The following is a 19,269-nucleotide window of genomic DNA, read 5'->3' as shown; positions in this document are numbered from 1 at the left end:
GACTAATTACTATAACTGAAGTTATAGGATGGCTTTATCTTCTTTTTTTTTTTTTAATTTTTTTTCAACGTTTATTTATTTTTGGGACAGAGAGAGACAGAGCATGAACGGGGGAGGGGCAGAGAGAGAGGGAGACACAGAATCAGAAACAGGCTCCAGGCTCTGAGCCATCAGCCCAGAGCCCGACGCGGGGCTCGAACTCACGGACCGCGAGATCGTGACCTGGCTGAAGTCGGACGCTCAACCGACTGCGCCACCCAGGCGCCCCTATCTTCTTTAATTCAATTTCCTCCTTAAAAAAGTTTATAGATTGGGGCGCCTGGGTGGCTCAGTCGGTGGAGCGTCCGACTCCGGCTCAGGTCATGATCCCACGGTCCGTGAGTTCGAGCCTTGCATCGGGCTCTGTGCTGACAGCTTTTGGAGCCTGGAGCCTGTTTTGGATTCTGTGTCTCCCCCTCTGTCTGCCCCTCCCCCACTCGTGCTCACTCACTCTCTCTCTCCCAGAAATAAATATTAATTTTTTTTTTAATTTATAGATTTACTATTTTAGTCCTAGAACGAAAACAACGGTGCATTGACTATGAACACAGTGCATCCTTTTGGTTGTTTTGGTTTCTAGCAGGGGACACACACACACACACACTTTGCCATCCACATCTACACTCCCATGTGCCACTATACGGACAAACACAGACACCTGGAGCCTTTATCACAGATTATCTGCCATCTCAAAAATCCTGGGGCAGTAAACGAATTCACCCAGGAGGTCATCGGGAAAGGAAGCGATATTAAAGTGTTACTGCAATAACACTATAAGTTACTGAATACGGGGACAGAAAACAATGAGGAAATAAAGGGAATTAAGATATGACTTCATCTTTAACAACTAGGGAGACTACCGGAAGTACGTAGATCCATTTACTTGGCTACTTGGGACACGCTTTCCATGTTGTAGAAATTCACGGTGCCTCTGCAGATCAAGCCACGCCAAATCAAGTCCAAAGCCCTGAGTCTGAAACAGAGCTTTCATTTTATGAGGTTTATAGCGGCTTTAGGCAAAACACGACATGGAAATGTCAGTTCTGTCAGCTCTTCCTTGCTCATCCCGACCTACTCCGTCCCGCGCGGGGGCCTCTGCTCTCTGGTTTGCACACGGGGAGTCCTTTCTTGGGCACAAGCTTCTCGGAAGTTCAGTGGGCTTCCCGCACACACGTCGTGCCTTCTTGCTCTCCACCAGGACACAAGGATGCGAGTATTGCTTCCAAACAGCTGAATCCACGGTTTACGTGGAAAAGCCAAAATACGGAGAATTCTTAAGGCACCTCGTAAACATCAAGAAAATAGAAAACTTATACGAACGTGAACTCCGACCCAGAACATCATCCTTTAAGAGTTCTGAGACCAAAAGAAGCATCATCGTGGAACGACCCCCGTTACCGTGCACGGGAGCCTCGCCAGACAAGCGCCGTCGCCGGTTGCATGCGGAGAGAGAAGCACGATGTGACCCCGTCCCTCCCGTGTCCTCCTCCATCCGGGGCCGCGTGGCTGTCTGCACACGTGTTCATGCAGCATGCACACATGACTTATTGCTGCCTCCACGGTGGGCCACCATTGCCCTTTTTAAAGAGGTGGGATCGTCTGCAGGTGCGTCAGGAGACCCTCCCCCGCCCTACAGGCAGCAGCCTCCCACCACGGCGCGCAGTGGGATTCCACGCACAGGAACCACACAGACGTGGGGCCAGGCGAAAGGAACGTCCACGCTCTGAGCCCTAGACACACACAAGTCCTACCGACAAGGCTGGTAAAGGCTCAAAAAAATGAGATTATTTTATAGATAAAGAAAACTCTATCTGCTGACTGGTGCACTTAAGCAGTACCTAACTGCATAATCCCTACTTGCCTCTGGCAAGAGTATAATTATTAACACGGTTGATTTGCATGCATAGAAGCCAGTGTATATTTGCTACTTTATAAATGTGTCATTCCCGGGGCGCCTGGGTGGCTCAGTCGGTTAAGCGTCCGACTTCGGTTCAGGTCACAATCTCGTGGTCCGGGAGTTCGAGTCCCGCGTCGGGCTCTGGGCCGACAGCTTGGAGCCTGGAGCCTGCTTCGGATTCTGTGTCTCCCTCTCTCTCTGCCCCTCCCCCGCTCATGCTCTGTCTCTCAAAAATAAATAAATGTGTAAAAAAATTATAAATGTGCCTTTCCTTTAATCAAAATAAATACACTCTTACAGTCTTTATTACTAGGTGAGGAATATCTGTACGTTTCTTTGCTTTTAAACTTTCCCTTGATTATTGTGCAAATGTGGCCATATCATAGCTAGAGAGGCTTAAAGACAGAAGGAAGCTGGTAGGTTTTATTTTGTAAGTCAAAGAGAGTCACTAAATTTTTAACTTCTTTATTTAGTTACTAGGTAATGCTTATAGAAAAATAAAAATACAGGAAGAAAAGCACTCAAGTCACCTATAATCGCTTTACCCAGATTGAACCACTGTGAACGTTTCAAGCGGATAGCCTTTCACACTCCTCTATGTACGAAATACACACACACACACACACACACACACACACACACATTCCTGATGGAGCCACAGTGCTTTGTAATCTGCCGTTTTGTCTTAAGAATATACCATGAACATTTTCCATGTCAATAATTACACATTTGCTCCAGTGAACGTCACCTTCAGATTCGACAGTAAGTGATTAGCACCAGGCCAGACAAACGGTCAGAAGGACGAGTGAGACAGCATTTCAAATCAGTAAAAAGGGAAGTTTGTTTAAGCCAAGGTGGTGGGGCTGGGATAATTATATAATCATACGGGAGAGATGTGAGAACCTTCCACTGCGCCGGGTGCAACAATAAATTCTGGGTGGGTGAACGATAAATATGTAATATCAGAATAACGTTTGCCAAAACGCTGACCTAATGTTGAAATAGGGAAGGACGTTTTGAGTAATCATAAAAGACATCAAGGAAAACATATTAAGTGCTGACGTGTCCAGCATACCACAAACAAAGCTGGAGAGAAAAGACAAATTGGGGGGGAGAGCATGTCTAACACATCTGACAAATACCAGCCAGAACACACAAAAAGTTCCTGCCAAGTGACGAGACGAAGACAGACAGGCAAAGACCGGGGCAGGCAGGCCCCGGGGGGAGAAATGAAAGTTGAAACATGAAGAGTTGCTCACACTCACCAGGGGTCACAGCGCCGTGCACACGGATGAACACCGAGATACCGTATTCCTACCACGCAAAACGAGGTTTCAAAACGAAGCATTCGGCCTCGGCAACGACGCAGGTTTGGAGTTTGCGTTCGCACACCGCCGGCTATTGCTCGATCTTTCTGGGAGAAAATCTGGCCAGGTTCAGATAAAAACAGAGATGCTCGCGGACGTCAGAAATTCCACTTCCGAGAACCCGGCGCACAGAGACAAAGGCAAGGCCATGTGCTTGAGAATGCTTTCTGCGCTGCCGCCGTGGCAGGAAGAAAGGAGACAACCAAAGGTCCGTCAACACAAGCGTGACTCAAGTGTGTCCCTTCGGTGAAACATCGTTCATCTGGTGAGAGTGGACGCTGATGAAGCTCTAGGATGATGTGTGTGCTGTAAGAACTGAGGAGATGAGGCGGATGATGGACAGGTGGAGAGGGAGGAGAGACAGATGGAGAGAGAGGAAAAAGAGAGGTGGGTACACAGACAGTAGACAGATCACAGGCAGATGATACATAGATAGATGGATAGATAGATAGATAGATAGATAGATAGATAGATAGATAGATATAATGGATGGATGGATGGATGGATGGATGGATGGATGGATGGATGGACAGATGGATGGATGGATGGATTGATGAATGGATGGATGGATGGATGAATGGATGGATGAATGGATGGATGGATGGACAGATGGATGGATAGATGGGTTGGCAGACAGGTGACAGAGATGAAGTGATCACGGTGGGAAGTGTCAGGAATAGGCATGTTGAAGGTGTGTGCCCCTCAGTAGGACCCGTGACAAGAGCACAGAATCACTTCTGTGACATTCCTGCCTCACCTGCATGACAACCTGAAGCAGGAGGAAACAAGGCAACGCCAAGGAGTGGCCTACAAAATAACTGGCCTGTAATCTTTGAAAGTGCAGCCTTGAGTCAAGAACAGTTGGGTCCCTGCCCCAGGCTCACAGGGGGCAGCAGGATGGGCCAGGTTAAAAGCCCGAGTCTGGATGGGATCGTTCTGACCTGAAGGACATTAACAGGATAATTGGTGAAACCTGGTAATTAGGAACCAACACCAATTTCCTGGTTTGAATTATTAAATTTTGTTTACTTAAGATAATGCCTTTGTGTGTAGAAAACGCACACTAAGGTTTTAAGGGCAATAGGGCCACAGGTCATCAAAGTGTTCTCAATGGTTCTGGGAAAACAGGAGAAAGTTCTTCGCACTGCACATGCAGCTTCTTCATAAGCTTGAGACTGTTGCAAAAAAATTGCTTAAAGGCAAAAATTTCTAGTGGATTCTGACTGTTGCAAAAACTTTGCTTAAAGGCAAAAATTTCTTTTTTTTTTTTTTCGTTTTATTTTATTTTTGGGACAGGGAGAGACAGAGCATGAACGGGGGAGGGTCAGAGAGAGAGGGAGACACAGAATCGGAAACAGGCTCCAGGCTCCGAGCCATCAGCCCAGAGCCCAACGCGGGGCTCGAACTCACGGACCGCGAGATCGTGACCTGGCTGAAGTCGGACGCTTAACCGACTGCGCCACCCAGGCGCCCCAAAGGCAAAAATTTCTAGCGGATTCTGACTGTTGTGAAAACTTTGCTTAAAGGCAAAATTTTCTAGCGGATTCTGACTGTTGCAAAAACTTTCCTTAAAGGCAAAAATTTCTAGCGGATTCTGATATAAGATAGTGCATGGAGCACATGTCTTCCTCCTGAAACCAGATGAAAATGACCATAAACAACAGTGACAACAAAACCAAAGCATAATCTACACGTACGGCCACGTATAAATGAGAGAAAATGCCTATCTGGGGGTGTCTGGTGCCGGGGCCACAAGGACGGCCCCGCACATCTGACTGTGGGGCACACAGAGCACCCCGGTCTGCCTGCACTCTCTAATCCCACCACAACACCAAATTCAAGGACGATGTACCCCTTCCTACGGCCTCACAGGAAAACCGCATCCGGGAATCGTCAGCCACGTGAGGAAAGTCTACAGCATGAAAGAGCCAAAGGCAAACAGAAATACTGACACTATGCAACACAGAAGTCACTAAAAACAAAATAGAAAGTCAGTATTCACAGAGCTGCAAGAACCTACTGTATCCACAGAATAAAAATGGTGTTACATAAAAATCATCCAGAGAATAAGGTCTATCACATTTTTAACTTTGACGGATACATATCTTTACAGAGAACTGTGTAAATACTAATAGTTTAGACAATATGACTAAAGAAGAACAGACGTGATTAAACAAGAGCAGACAAGGGCACCTGAGTGGCTCAGTCAGTTGAACGTCTGACTTCAGCTCAGGTCATGATCTCATGGTTTGTGAGTTCAAGCCCCGCATCGGGCCCTGTGCTGATGGCTCAGAGCCTGGAGCCTGCTTTGGATTTTGTGTCTCCCTCTCTATCTGCCCCTTCCCTGCTTATGCTCTCTCTCTCTCTCTCTCAAAAGTAAAATAAACATTAAAAAAATTTTTTTAAAAAGAAAAAGAACAGATGATAAAGGGGTAAAACTCAAAAGCTCTCCCTCTTTTTGGCCGGTCTGTGTCCTTATGTGACAAAACGTGGAGGATGTTGCTTACGTAGTGAAAAATAACAAGTAGCAGCAGGTTTGCCGGTTGGGAGAGTCAGACGCATTGGCTGAGGACGCTGGATTCCCGACAAACACACCCAGATTCTGACTGGCTCTCCAGGAACCCAGGAAACCATGTTCTCTCCGGGTGTAAACAGAGAAAGATAAAGTTCCTCAAAAATGGACAAGGATTTCAAGTTCATGGAAAATGAAGGATAGGAGCAATAAAACAGGAATAAGGTGAACGGTGAGAAAGCCAAAAATAATACAGACCGTCTGTGAGGGAGCCTGGGGCCAGGGTGCAAACCCAATGTGAAGACCTAAGTCAGTCCTTCCCGCTGGGCCCAAAAGTGTCCCCTGGGCTCAAACCCATTCTCAGGGGGCACCTGTGATAGAGGACACATTTCTCTTGTGTGTGAGAGAGAACAGAGTCCACTATTGTCCTGATTTCACAATGAGAAATGGGGAGAGGGTTAGACAAGTCAGTTAAAATGAACTCTTCGGGCCTCTTTCCCACCTCTGACACGAGGGACAGGAGACAATGGTGACAATAGACAATAGACATGGTCGCTAAAGTTCCTTTTCTCTCTCATATTCTAGGACACCCTGAGATTGTATCCACGACTTCCCCTCTCGAAAGCCAGTCCACGAGAGTCGCGCTCACTGTCCTCTGCAGAAAGTGCCGAACACAGATGTCGTCCAAGCAGGAAAGGCAACCCCACGCTTTGTTCTCAGCGTTAAGACTGTGCACACAATCTAAGATGGGGCAGGACCCAGTGTTTCTCCAGGTACAAGTTCTTGTCACCACAAATGAGCTCCGAGCACTGCCAAACGGAGGAAGATGTCAGTGAGTGAAGTTAGAAGAGGTAATCTGATAAATTATAGCCAGAGTAAATAGGCTGAAGGAAAATAGATTGACGGATGAGAAAACAAACGAAAACAGAGAGGATCACCAAAGTCTAAAGTCGGTACTTTGAAAACACTGATAAGATTGTTAAACCTTTGCTAAGGATGACCCAGGAGGAAAGGGAGACGAAGCACAAATAACCACATGGAAAAAATAGAAAAAAAGAAAAAAGTCTGGGCAGGGAGACACATCACTATTACAGAACATTTACGTCAACACAATTGAAAATATGATCACAATGAGAAAAACACTGCAACAAACTGACACAAGAAGAAACGGAGAGTCTGAGTAATTACACGGCTATTCAAGGACTTCAGTTCACTATTTAAAACATTTACACACACACACACACACACACAACCCAGACATAGATGGCTTCATTAATATTCTACCAAACATTTAAGAATGAAATTGTCTTAACCTTACACAAACCCTTACACTGAGTATCAAGAAGGAATATTTTCACTCAGTGCGTGAGGCCAGCATAGCATTGATTCTGAAAACCTGAGAAAAAGTTTACGAGAAAAAAGGATGGGCTGACCCAGTCTCATGAAAATGGAGGCAGAACTCTAAAACAAAAAACTATCAAACGAAATCCAGCAATATGTAAGTGAGGAAAATAAGTCATGACCAGGTTGGTTTATCCAGAAATGCAAAGTTAGCTTTGCTTTTGTAAATCGACTGACATGATTCATACTAATAGAAAAAAAGAAAAAAATAACATAATCTCTTCCAGGGTAGAAAATACATTTGGTAAAATTCAATATCCATTTTAGGTAGAAGACAACTTCCTTCATCTGATAAAACACATACAGCAAACATCCTTAATGGCGAAATGTGGAAAACTTTCCCACTGCCCCTAGAAATGATATGAGGGTGCTTGATATCATCACTTTCCTGACACTGTACTGGAGGTCTTATCCACTGCAACCAAACCAGTAGAGAGAGAGAGAGAGGTGATAGATGATAGATAGACAGATAGATAGATATAAAAGAAACATAAAAGATATGAGGATAAAAGAAAAAATCAAAACTTCCATTAGTCACAGATAATATGAACGTATATGGAAAAAACCTAAAAAATCTACGTAAACTATTCAAGTGAATAACTTTAGCAAAATTGTTAGATTTCTTCCAAAGTCTTCTAACTTTGTTATTTTTCAAAATTGTTTTGGCCATTCTGGGCTCCTTGCATTTCCATATGGATTTCAGTATCAGCTTGTCAATTTCTTGCTTATTTCTATAGACTAGCAATGAACATTGTAGAAAATCTTTATAAATAAATGAGTAATCTACGTCCATGGATTAGGAAACTAAATATTATAAAGACATCATTTCTCTCCAAATGTAACTCTAAAGTTGATGTGATCCCCATCAACATACCAATAGGATTTTTGTAGAGATCTACCTGCTGATTCTAAAATTTACATAATATTGTCAAGTGCCAAGAATGCTCAAGACCTCCTTCAAGAACAGGTGGCGGGACAGGCTCTACTGAGCACCAACACGTCATAAGAAGCCACGATGGCCAAGACAAGTGCCAGGAAACTAATCAAACAGAAGAGGGTGTGCAAAACAGACCTAGAAACATTTATGACAAAGAATGCAGAGCGAACCCTCACATCTCGATAATTAAAAGTCAACCCAATTTTAAAAATGGGCGAAGGATCTGAACACACATTTCTCAAGAGAAGATACACAAACAGCCAATATGTACACGAAGCCATAGGGAGATGCAAATCGAAATCACAGTGAGACACCTTTTCGCACTTACCAGACGGTTGTAGCCAGAAGGACAAATGCCGGCCTCCGCGTGGCAGAACTGGACCCTCCATACGGTGCCGGTGACAATGCAAAATGGCGCAGCCGCTTCAGAAAGCAGTCTGGTCGTCCTTCAAGAGGTGGCTCTCAGTAGTTACCTACGACCCATCAGTGCCACTCTGAGGTCTGCACCCAAAAGAAATGAAAATAACTTTCAGCTAAAAACTAGCACATGAAAACCCAGAGCAGAATATTCCTAGTAGCCCAAAAAGTGGCAACAACCCAAATGTGCACCAGTAAGTGAACAGGGTACGTAACAGTGGTCTATCCAAACAATGGGATATTATCTCCCAGTGGAAAGGAACGACGGACGGAGATCACGCCACAACATGAACGAACCTGGAAAAGCCTAAGGGAAGAGAAAAAAGCCAGGCACAAAGCACTGCCTGGTGCATGATTCTATTGGCAGGAAATGTCCCAAACGGGCTGCAGAAGGATGGGGGCGCGGCGGGGGAGGAGGCTGAGGCTAATGGTACAGAGTTACTTTTTGGAGAGGTGAAAATGTTCTAAAACTGGTGGTGGTGACAGTTGTACAGCCCCGTGACGGTTGTGCACACACTAAGAACCATTGGACTGTGCGCTTGAAATAGGTGAATTGTAGTGATTCCTGCACAGCATCTCAAAAAAAAGCGATTATTAAAAAAAAAAAAAAAAAAAAAAAAGACAAGCTGAGGATTCCGACCGCAGATACGCATCAGGAAAAGTGGATAACACGCTTTCCAAATCTGTAACGAGTTTACGGTGGTAACGTGGCCCTCACAATGCGCTACTGGGCCAAGAATTTATATTTTTACTTTAAACCTAAACACAACCTTTCACCGTGTTCCCCCTCCGGCCCTTTGCGGCTCTGCTGCTGGGCTCCCCCTTTTCCTTCGGTCCCCTCCGGCCTCCAGGGAGAGCTTGGGTCCCAGGGTCCCCGAGGGCGCGGGGCTCCGTCGACGGGGCGGGCCCGGGGGCGGCCGCTGTGACCTCGGGGCGTGCGCAAACACCGCCCTCCGCGGCCACCGATAGGTCCCACCCCACCTTGGCGACCTGCGGGGCGGGGGCGGGGAGAGGCGGCGCAGGAGGCCGCGCGCGCGGCCGGGAGGCTCGGAGGAGGCTCCGGGAGGCCGGGGGAGGCCGGACAGGCGCGGGGCGGGCCGGGCGCGGGATGTGGGCGCCGGGGGGCCCGCCGGGGCCCGCGGGCTGGGACCGCCGCAGGGTGGGCGCCCGGCTGCGCGCGGCGCTCGCGGGGCTGCACGAGCTGCAGGGGCTGCGCGACACGCAGCAGGCGCGCGTGCGGGGCGCCCTGGCCCTGCACCCCCCGGCCGGGCCCGCGCGCCCCGAGCACCCCCGCGGCCCCCGCGCGCGCGAGCTGCGGCTGGAGGCGGCGCTGGCGGCGCTGCAGGAGCAGCTGGTAAGGAGCGCGGGGCCCCGGGGCGGCTGGGGCGCGCGCGGCGGCGGGGGGCCGTGCCACCTGGTGGGGGAGCGCGGCGGGTAAGGGCTGTGCGACTGAGCGAAGGGCGCCCTTTGGGACCCCGGGGGACTGCGCTCGGTTCCAAATGACGCAGCCGAGCACCGGGATAAGGAGCCCGATTGTGAAAGGCGCCCTCGGCTGCGCCCGGGCTCTGCCTCCTTCCCCGCGCGGACGGACTCTGAGCGCGCATTGCTGTTTGTTTCACTTCCAGTGCTGCTCTGGCGAGAACGCCTGAGGTCGGTTTCCCTTGGCGGCGGGGGCTACGTGGGGTCAGACCCCGGATACCAGGCGTCCCTGCTGCGTAGGTTCAGGGACGACATAGCCAGCGTGCCGAGCGCACCCCAAATTGTCCCCGCATTGTGCTCAGGTTAAATGGGATCGCGTCGTTGAAAGAACACGTTGAGGAAAAAGCTTGTATCCCATGAAAGCGTCAACTTTAAATGGCAACCTGGCCTGTGAAATGAGGCGTGTTCTCTGCAGCCCAGAGGCCGTAGGTAGAACCGGGGACCCTCTTAGGATTGCTTGGCCTTTGTGTCTTCTCCTTGGCCCCCTCCAAGTGCCAGCTCCTTTTTACAGGACTGAAGACACTCGTCCAGGTTGCAGTCCGCTGTATGCTTTCACTTCGTCCCCTGGAAACAACTCGGAATTTTTCCAGTATTGCAGTATTTTATTTAAAGGAAAAACAGAAAGGCTGTATAGAAAAATTCCTATCTGATGGGAGTTAATTCCAGGACTCTTAAGTGGAATTTTCTTTTTTTTTGTAATTAGAAATTCAAACCCGTTCTGTGTAAAAGCTGCTTCCTTAACAAAGCAGAGCCTGGAAGGATCCGCACCCTCACTGTCAGCTTAGCTCAGGCAGGTGACGGACTTGTTAACCGTTCCCGGACTCAAGAATCCGGAAGTGCAGTGCCCTGAGATGCCTGCCAGGACTCGGGTGGGTGGGTCGGGGGCCGGTCGTCTTCCCGAATTGCAGACTGCAAAAACGAGGTGGCGAGATCGGAAAATCCGGAGCCTGCCTTTGCAGACCGGCCTCTGCCTCCGGAGCCGCGGCGGCACAGAGGGCAGGGGTGGGCTCTGAGGGCGGCCTGCGCTCCCGTGGCGCCCGCCGCGCTCGGCAAGCCGGCGGTCCCCGTGACCCGGAGCTCGGCGCACGGCGGCCACGGACGTGCAGGACAGCGTGCTGGAGTGTGGACCTGCTCCTCACTGTCGGAGGGCAGCTGATGGTTAAGTAACACACAGATCAGCCTTGTGAGTCGTCAGCCTCCAGTTTCCAGCGCCCTTTGGAAGAGATCAAACAGGGCTGGGGTTTTTGTTTAAATTTTTTTTTTTAACGTGGCCGCCAGAAGGAACACGCGGACTTTGTCTTCAGACGGTGCTTGGCATGGATTGCGTGATCAAAAGAGAAGAGGAATTGCTTCTGTGTGACATCAGCTCGGGGCGTAACGCTTTCACATCTTTCTCGCAGGGAAAAAGGTAGGAGTATTACCAGTGCCGTGATCGGAAGCCTGTTGTGCGCAGCGCAGTTGCAGGGAGACCTCACGGCTGGGGGCCAGGCCCACCCGGCGTGGACCCCGCGTCACCGTGCAGGCGTGAACGCAGGAAGGACGTCTGTCTGACCCTCGGCGGTCTTGTCCAGCAGGGGTTCCCCAGGAAGCGTGGCTCGGGATTTGAACTGCCATTAGGAACCCGGCAGGCCTGGCACGGTAACGCTTGCCAAAACGGCTGTACCTTTTTAATTGCGGCATCTAAAGTCTCCAAAGAGCGCGTGGTAGGTGCCTCGTGGTACTTGGGGAGCAAATAAAGGAACAACTTCTGTTCTGCTCTAACAGAAGAGAACATTTACCGTCCCCTCGTCTGCGTCTCTGAAGCCCCGTGACCTCCGGTACTCCGCGGCCAGGCCTGTGCTCATCTGTTCATATGTTCAGGGAGATTCCTCCTTCCCTGAGAAGTGGCTGCTGTCCCCATCTCCGCAGGGGTTAGGTGCCCCGCAGCGCCCACAGGGACGGGGATGCCCCAGGGGAGGCTGGGAGCTCCAGCTGCCACCAGGAGGCGCTCCGGAGTCCGTGGGAGAGGTGCCCTCCGGTGGAAGCTGAAGAAAGGGTTCTGAGGACCCTGCAGTGAAATCTTTTCCGGAAGAATTTCCCAGTAGTTGACTTGGCTGGTCGTGACTTGTCCTAACAGAGGCAGCGTGCGATGATCCCTTTGCACCGGCGGGTTCTGGCATTAAATATACCGCAGGAGCGCGCTGACTCTGCAGCTGTAAACATGATGTCTGGGATGTTCCCTGGACCCGCCATGCCTGCTTCATGCGCTCACAGGGAAATGAACTTGCTCAAGGTCGCCGGTGAGGGCAGGGCATCCACAGGACCGTGCGCGGCTTCCGTCTCTTATCCTTGAGGCTGATGTGTGTGTGACCCTGGAGCCTTTGCTGTTGATCGACGGACCTCTTTTCAAGCTGGGTAGTGACGCGTCCCTGCCCACGGGGTGCGTGTGCTAGCCACGGAATTCCTGTGTGAAGTCTTTCCTTCGCACAGGCTCGGCTTTCAAGGAGAGAATAAAGGGGTTCTAGAGGCCATCGCTTGTCCTGAACTTGAGGGCAGGTCTCAGTTTTTACCCTTTGAATCTGCCTTAAAGGTTTGAGGAGACAACAGTGCTGAGTTGCGGATGGCAGGCAGGAGAAACAGGTGGGAACCAGGCCGTTCTCCCGCGGTTCACAAAGCAAGCATTTCAAAGGAAGGGATGAACCGAGTATTTGTTTTTAATGGCGTTCCCTGGATGCAGTTGTCAGACTTTCTCATGGTCACAGAAAGCCTTGGCGGGAGGCTTGTCAAGATGCAGGTGCCCGGGTGTGGCCGAGAGTCTCAGGTGAGGGGGATGGGGGGATCCCAGGAACCTGCACTGCTGCCCAGGTGATCCCCGTGCCCGGGGAACCGTGGCTGCGCTGTCCTCACCCCAGGCCCCCTTACACAGCTTTGGGGGACTCTGACACCATACTCCGCCCTGATGGTGATCCCGAATGCTGGGGACAGGGCTGGGGAGGACGTGACCCCAGCGACTTGCGGGCTGCTCCGAAGAGAATCCAGGTGACTGCCACGGTCACGTTCACCCAGCGAGTTTGGAATGATGTTTTCCCTGTGGAAATACACGGGTGGAGATACTCTGCGGCCGGCTTGCCATGGATTATGCTTTATCCTGGTCTCAGAAGGGACTTTTGACTCTTTGCACAAAGTTAGACGCCAAGTAGGAGTTAATGAAAAGCTGAGACCTAAAAACCCCAAGTGAGGGAGGGACGGGGGAAGGGTTAAGGAGGACGGTGTAAATCCGGAATGGTGAAGCCCTGTAGACGTGCAGGGCCCTGAGGATGCGGTAAATCATCTGTGAATCCCCGGGACCCTGTGTGTCCGTGGCCTCTCGACATTAATCAGAAACCACCCACTGAAGGCCTGGTTGGCCAAACATTAATCACAAAGCAGTGAATCTCAGCACAAGCACACAGGGGGGACTTTTTTCTTTTCGGAAAGGGGTTCAGAGAGGGAGGAAGAAAGCCGACTGGGGCGTCCAGGGTGATCTCCTCCTTCAGAAGGATGAGAGCACGGTGATTTGGAAAAGAAGAGGTCAGGTCGATGCTGGTAAGCGTCCAGGTATGACCTGACAGGGCATCGTGGTTGATTTCCCGTTGCCACTGATAGGAAAGGAAAAGTCATTTGCAGTAAAAATCTACACTAGCCCCTTTGCCCGATCTAGTATTCTTTACGTGAGAAGCCCATCTTTGCCTGGCTCTCTCTGCGACTGACGTTCACCTGGGTAATGTTTCCCTTTGGAAAAATAATCAAGGTAAGAAGCCAGGATGTTTAGGCTAGACTGGATGGTTCTGGGATTATCACGTTTTTGTTAAATTCAAGTCTGGTCTTTGCCGTGTTGTCTGACCGTGTTGCGGCTGTGAGACTCTTGCTGTAACACTTGGAGCTTGTTCTGAGAGCCCTGGTTTGGGTCCTGGCGGAAGGAGGAGCTCAGCACGGTGGCTCAGGACGCACCGGGGGCAGCATCAGGCCCTGGGCTTCTCACCCACTTAACCTCCCGGGGGCTGGGATTTGAACACTCTGTGCCCACGTGATTCCCTTGTCGGAAGCGCACATTACTGCCGCCTGCCTCTCCCTTGGACTGAGTTCTCACGGTATTGGGGTTGCTGGAACAATTCATTCCCCTGAGTCCCGTAATTGGGGGCTCAGGGGAATTGTTCACTTTCTATATAAAAGTCTGAAGCGCAATCATTTTCTCAAACAGGGCGAACCACGTAATTACATTCATTAATTATTTGCCTTAAACTTCATTGTTGAGGAAAACAAGAAATCGGCACAGCAGACCTTGAAAACGGTGTTGTTTTATAATCGAAAGAAGGAAATCCGCGTTGGTTAAACGGTCAGTGCTCTGGGTGTCCCGCACGTACGTTATCTACGTGTGCGAACGTGTGAGTACGGACTATGAGTATTAACCACGTACACGTGTTACACGGGTGTTACATAAATACACACACACAGGTGTGTGGCTGACGCTCATAATAACCCATTTTACGGCTGGGGAAGCTGAGGCCTGGAGGGGAGAGAGCCTCTGAAGGCAGGGCTGAGATGTGAGCCTCTAAACCAAGACGATTTCAGGCAGATCTTGAGGCTCATTGAGTGCAGGCACTGTCCTCTCCCGCCGTGCCTCTGTCCCTGTCCCTGAGGGCTCCGTGAAGCCTGGAAGAGCCTGTAAGATGGGGTGTGGGACACATGCGGAAGGGGGACTTTTTCTCTCTGGGGGGGCTTCCTGTCAGTTTCAAAAGTGAGAAGGTCACCCAGGGTCTGCTGAGTAAACGAATACGGCACTGTGGGCACCAAACTCCAGGTCTGTCACCCGTGAGCATGAGGAGGTAGCTTCTTGCATAAAACTGAGGACAGCGGCACACACATCCGTGGCGCGTGCCGGGTGCCGCTTTTTAAAAAAATTTTTAACGTTTATTTGAGAGACACAGAGAGAGCGCGTGCGTGCGTGGGGGGAGGGGCAGGGAGAGAGGGAGACACAGAATCCGAAGCAGGCTCCGAGCCGTCGGCACGGAGCCCGACGCGGGGCTCGAACCCACGAACCGCGAGATCGTGACCTGAGCCCAAGTCATGGAGACTCAACTGACTGAGCCACCCGGGCGCCCCAGGTGTGGTTTTGGATCCTGACTTTGTATCAGTCTGTCCTTATGAAGAAATGCCTAACTGGGAACTGCTGATTTTTTTAAGCCTGCCGTTGAGGGGGGACAGAGGTGTGAAGAGGGAAGGGTCGTGGACACTTTCCTCCGGTGACCAGAGAGCAGGGGACTGGCTCCGAGGGAGCGGTGTAAGCCGTATGCCCAGTGCAGACGTCACGTGCGTGGGGCACCGCGCTCGGCTTCTGTACTCGAGACGGTCTTCTCTCCCATGCTCTCCCTTCGCAGGCCCGTCTAAGACGCCAGGACGTCGGCCTAAAACCCCACCTGGAGCAGCCGGACGTGCGCAGACCCTGCGGCGAGGCGGCCGACAGTGACAGCAGGCCCAGCTCAGGTAGCCCGCACGCCCCCTTTCCGTCACCCCTCCTGGGCCCCGCCTGTGACGGCACGGCGCCCGAGCCGGGAGGCCCCGTTACCGAGGGCTCTTGAAGACTTCTCTCTGGCACCTAAATGTGCTTCGGAACCCGGGAGAGTGTGCACGTGCGTGTTCACGGAGAGAGGGCCTAGCACGGGAAGCGCTGCTTCTGATGGAGGAAGGCTCGCCAGCCTCTCGCCTCTCCGGGCGGAGACGATTCAGGGTCTGCTCGGGCTGGGCTCACCGGGAGGTGGCGAAGAGCCGTTCCATCCGGCTCAAGCCTGTGTAACCGGTCACAGATGACGAGGAGCTGCCCGTGTCCCTTGCTGTGAAGCTGCGGGGAAATCGTTCCGGAGCCATTGTCCAGGGCACGTAATCCCATCCGTCCAGACGCTGGCTCGCGTGGCAAACCCAGGGGCCCACGTCCAGCACTGGATGCCGTCTCTTCCTGTTGTAAACTTGCACAACCACGGCCTGGCCTGGGTGTGCAGTGTGTTCGGCAGGTCCGGGCTGGGGGGGCCCCCGGTGGCCCCCTCTGATTGCCACCTGGGATGGACCCCACGGCACGGGGGAGGGAGGGAGAAGGATAACAGGCCTGCCCCGCAGGGGCCGGAGGTCAACGGTCACGGAACAGCCACGCGCCGAGGAGGGGGGCGAGTGGTGGGGCGTGGGGGGCTCCCACTGGCCTGCTCGTGGGGCAACAGTGGACAGTCATGGGGAGCACTTCCGGGCATTCAGGAGTCCCCGGCCACCTTCCCCAGGTGGCTGCCTTGACGAGATCCCAAAGCCCCCCCAGCACAGGGGCGTCCTCAGGCAGGAAAGGGGCCGCCGCCCGGGGGAGCGCTGACCGCCTCCATCCACCCTATCTAGGCTTCTACGAGCTGAGTGATGGTGGTTCCTGCTCCCTGTCGGCCTCCCGCACGTCCGTGAGCAGTGACCGCGTGTACTCCTTGGGCACTTTGCTGCCAGCTGACCCCACGGCCAGGCCCCGGTCAGCCGACGACACCACCGTGCATGGAGCCCCCCTGCCCACCTGTAGATCTCAGGCCACCGAGGAGGGGGAGTGCAGGCCCAGGCCGGTGTCTACAGGTAAAGGAGAGCCAGGAAGGCGGGAGGCCCCACTGCAGGGGGGTGGGGGTAGGGGGGCGGGGGAGGGGGTGGCTGTTGCATCACCGAGCACTGAGCCGGAGCCCCGTCCGCGTCTGGTGCTGGGCTCGTCCCACAGGTGCCCCTCCAAAGTTTCTGCGGGCTTTTCTTGGTGTTTCGATAGACAGGAATCAAGGGCCCACTTCCGTTCGTTACAGCAAGGCTGCCGTGACCAAAAGCGTTCTTTCTTATTACTTATGTGGACATCAGAAAGTTACTGTAAAAGTCCTTCCAGAACCTCACACAGCCTGACGGTGCATCTCTGTAACTGGAGGGGGCTCAGGACCCAGAGTGACACGGAGAGCGTTCATTTCCCACGTGGATGCCTCCCTCGCCCAGGCTCAAGGGAGAGTCTCCGTTTTCCTTCGGTCCGTCCCGAAAAGAAAAGGCTTCATCTTTGGGCCTTGTTAGCTTTGTAGGAGCAGACCCGGCCTAGCCGTGCCCGGTGGTCCTGGTGGACCTTTCCACGGTCTCCTCTCCGTCAGCGCCTATTTTGGGGGGGTGGTCTGGAGCCCCCCGCGCGGTCACAGGCGCCCGTCTCTCTGGGCACCTGCAGACGTGGGGTGAAGGCTGAGTGCGGGCTCTGCCGTGCACCTGCGACGGGGAGGCCTTGGGAAGGGGGCAGAGCTGGCGGCCGGCGAGACCCTTCCCCAGCCCCCCAGGCCCACACGGGGCACTGCGCCGGCCTGCCGCCCGCCGGGCAGGAAGTGACACTGGGGCTGTGCTGGGTTCTCCCCGATTCACCTGTGTGCTCGTCCTTCTCATTCCCAGGTGATCTCGAAAGAGTCCTGCCGTCTGCGGTGGTGCCCCAGAAAGCCAGCACAGACCCCACATCCGCGACCCTCCTCTGCCACGGGATGGGGCTGCCAGCCCACGGGCCGGACCCCAAGTACCGGCGTGACCTGGTGTCCACGGGGGGCAGGGAGGTGTACCCGTACCCCAGCCCCCTGCACGCCGTAGCTCTGCAGAGCCCGCTCTTCGCTCTGCCCAGGGACGCCCTGCACGCCGACTCCCAGCCGCCCCCTAGGAAGCCCCCTCCCGGCCCCACAGGCCCGTCGATCCCGACAAGACCTGTCCTTGAGGCCGGCCCCGCTGCAGCCTATATAGACAGGCTACTGAGGCTGCGGGCCCGAGGGACCCCCGCGAGGAGCAGTGTGGGTGAGCAGGGGCCCCCATCCCCGCAGGCACCTGGTGGCCAGAGAGCAGACGGTCCAGACGGCCTGGAGAAGCTGGTGTGCACCCCCGGGAGAGCAGGAGCGGGCAGGCTGGCCCAGAGAGGGGACGCCAGCAGGGACCGCCTCGAGCAGCAGGGTGTGAGCACCCCGCGCCCCAGCAGCCTTCCAAAGGGGGGACCCAAGCCCTCCAGTGGCTGCGTCCGTGGGGACACCGTGCTGGGCTCCCCTCTGCCGAGGTGTGGGCGTGCCCAGGTGGCCGCCAGCAGTCAGGAGAGGACAGTCCTGTCGCCTACCAGGAAGGCAGGAGGAGAGAGCCCCGCTCTGGCCCCCGAGGGGTGTGGCCGCCCCCCATTTGCTGTCAGCGGAGCTGCTCTCCTGGGGCTAAAAGCGGGCGCCCCCAGGACAAAGGCTGTGAAGATCAGGAGAGGGGCCAGTGACAAGGTCCTGAGGTTTGGGGGGCAACCGCCAGCAGGAGGTGCCCTCGCCACCCCCCAGCTGCCTCCCGAGTGGGGGGCCGGTCTCAGGAGGAGGCCCGCGCCGGCCGGGGTGGCGCCCAGCCGGTCCTGCTCTGAGCCCAGACTCTACCCCGTGCCCTTCCTGGTGCCCCTGCTGGTGGCCCGACGGGAGGCCCGTGGGGGCCCCGCGCTGGCCTTGTTCCCCTCAGAAGCGGCTGCTGTGGCGGCCGGGGGGGAGGCACAGAAACAGCGCCGGTGGCTGTCCTCCGTGGAGGTCTCGGGCGGCCTGGGGCCCCACAGGCCGGCAGTGAGCAGAGGGGGCGGGCAGCGGCCCGTGTGCATCCGGGCCAGGCCCAGGCTGCCCCCCCGGGCCCCCCGCGCCAGGAGCGAGTCGGAGGGCTCCGAGCACTCTGCCGAGGGTGCCTCCCTGCCTCCGTCCGCTGCCACCGAGACCAGCGAGGACGACAGGGCCAGCGACCACACTGCCAGCTGCTTTGGGGACAAGGAGTCCAGCAGCAGTGACTCAGAAGGCGGGGCCAGGCCTGGGGCGCGTCCCCCACAGCTCCCGCGGGCCCCGGCCGCCCGCAGGCCGCCCCTGCCCCCCGTGCCCAAAGTGTGCCGGATCAAGGCCTCCAAGGCCCTGAAGAGAAAGATCCGGAGGTTCCAGCCGGCGGCACTGAGGGTCATGACCATGGTGTGAGGCCCGCGGGAGACGGCCCGGGGCGTCCCCGCCCGCGCCAGGGAAGCCGTCCTGAGGAACCGCGATGACGGCACGCGACCAGCCCCAACAGGTGGACGGCCGACCAGAACTTGGGAAAAACCATAAGAAGACTGGCCAAAGCGTCTGTGGGTTTGTGGACATTCATGTAACAGGCAGCTAGTTTCAGGATGTGGTTTAGAGATAAACATTTTAAAAAGCAA

The 19,269-nt window shown here is 53.8% G+C and overlaps 1 protein-coding gene and 1 long non-coding RNA gene across 5 annotated transcripts in view; one reads left to right on the top strand and one right to left on the bottom strand.

Annotated features, from left to right (window-relative positions):
- LOC123385619 overlaps positions 1 to 10,014 on the bottom strand; it is a 27,035-nt gene extending 17,021 nt beyond the window's left edge. The window contains exons 1-3 of one of the 2 annotated variants that reach the window (XR_006598501.1): positions 9,341 to 10,014; positions 8,482 to 8,654; positions 5,645 to 6,624 (exon numbers count right to left, since the gene is read on the bottom strand). This is a non-coding gene — a long non-coding RNA (uncharacterized LOC123385619). Of the gene's footprint in view, positions 1 to 5,644; positions 6,625 to 8,481; positions 8,655 to 9,340 lie in introns of those variants that run through there. The other variant, XR_006598500.1, reaches the window with a different exon arrangement.
- On the top strand, positions 9,620 to 19,269 carry DACT2 (dishevelled binding antagonist of beta catenin 2). Of its 3 annotated transcripts, none has more exons than XM_023254605.2 (4): positions 9,620 to 9,924; positions 15,446 to 15,551; positions 16,443 to 16,661; positions 17,490 to 19,269. In XM_023254605.2, the coding sequence occupies exons 1-4, from the start codon at positions 9,679 to 9,681 to the stop codon at positions 19,046 to 19,048; spliced, it is 2,130 nt and encodes a 709-aa protein (XP_023110373.2). In that variant the 5' UTR covers positions 9,620 to 9,678; the 3' UTR covers positions 19,049 to 19,269. The 3 variants fall into 3 exon arrangements, with proteins under 3 accessions (XP_023110373.2, XP_044914327.1, XP_023110376.2); XM_045058392.1 differs by lacking the exon at positions 9,620 to 9,924 and adding an exon at positions 10,352 to 12,849; XM_023254608.2 differs by lacking the exon at positions 9,620 to 9,924 and adding an exon at positions 10,352 to 13,818.

The sequence above is a fragment of the Felis catus genome, chromosome B2 (assembly GCF_018350175.1).
Source record: "Felis catus isolate Fca126 chromosome B2, F.catus_Fca126_mat1.0, whole genome shotgun sequence".
Lineage (NCBI taxonomy): Eukaryota > Metazoa > Chordata > Mammalia > Carnivora > Felidae > Felis > Felis catus.
Note: the sequence above shows the minus strand (reverse complement) of the source record. Positions and strands in the feature narration are given on the sequence as shown.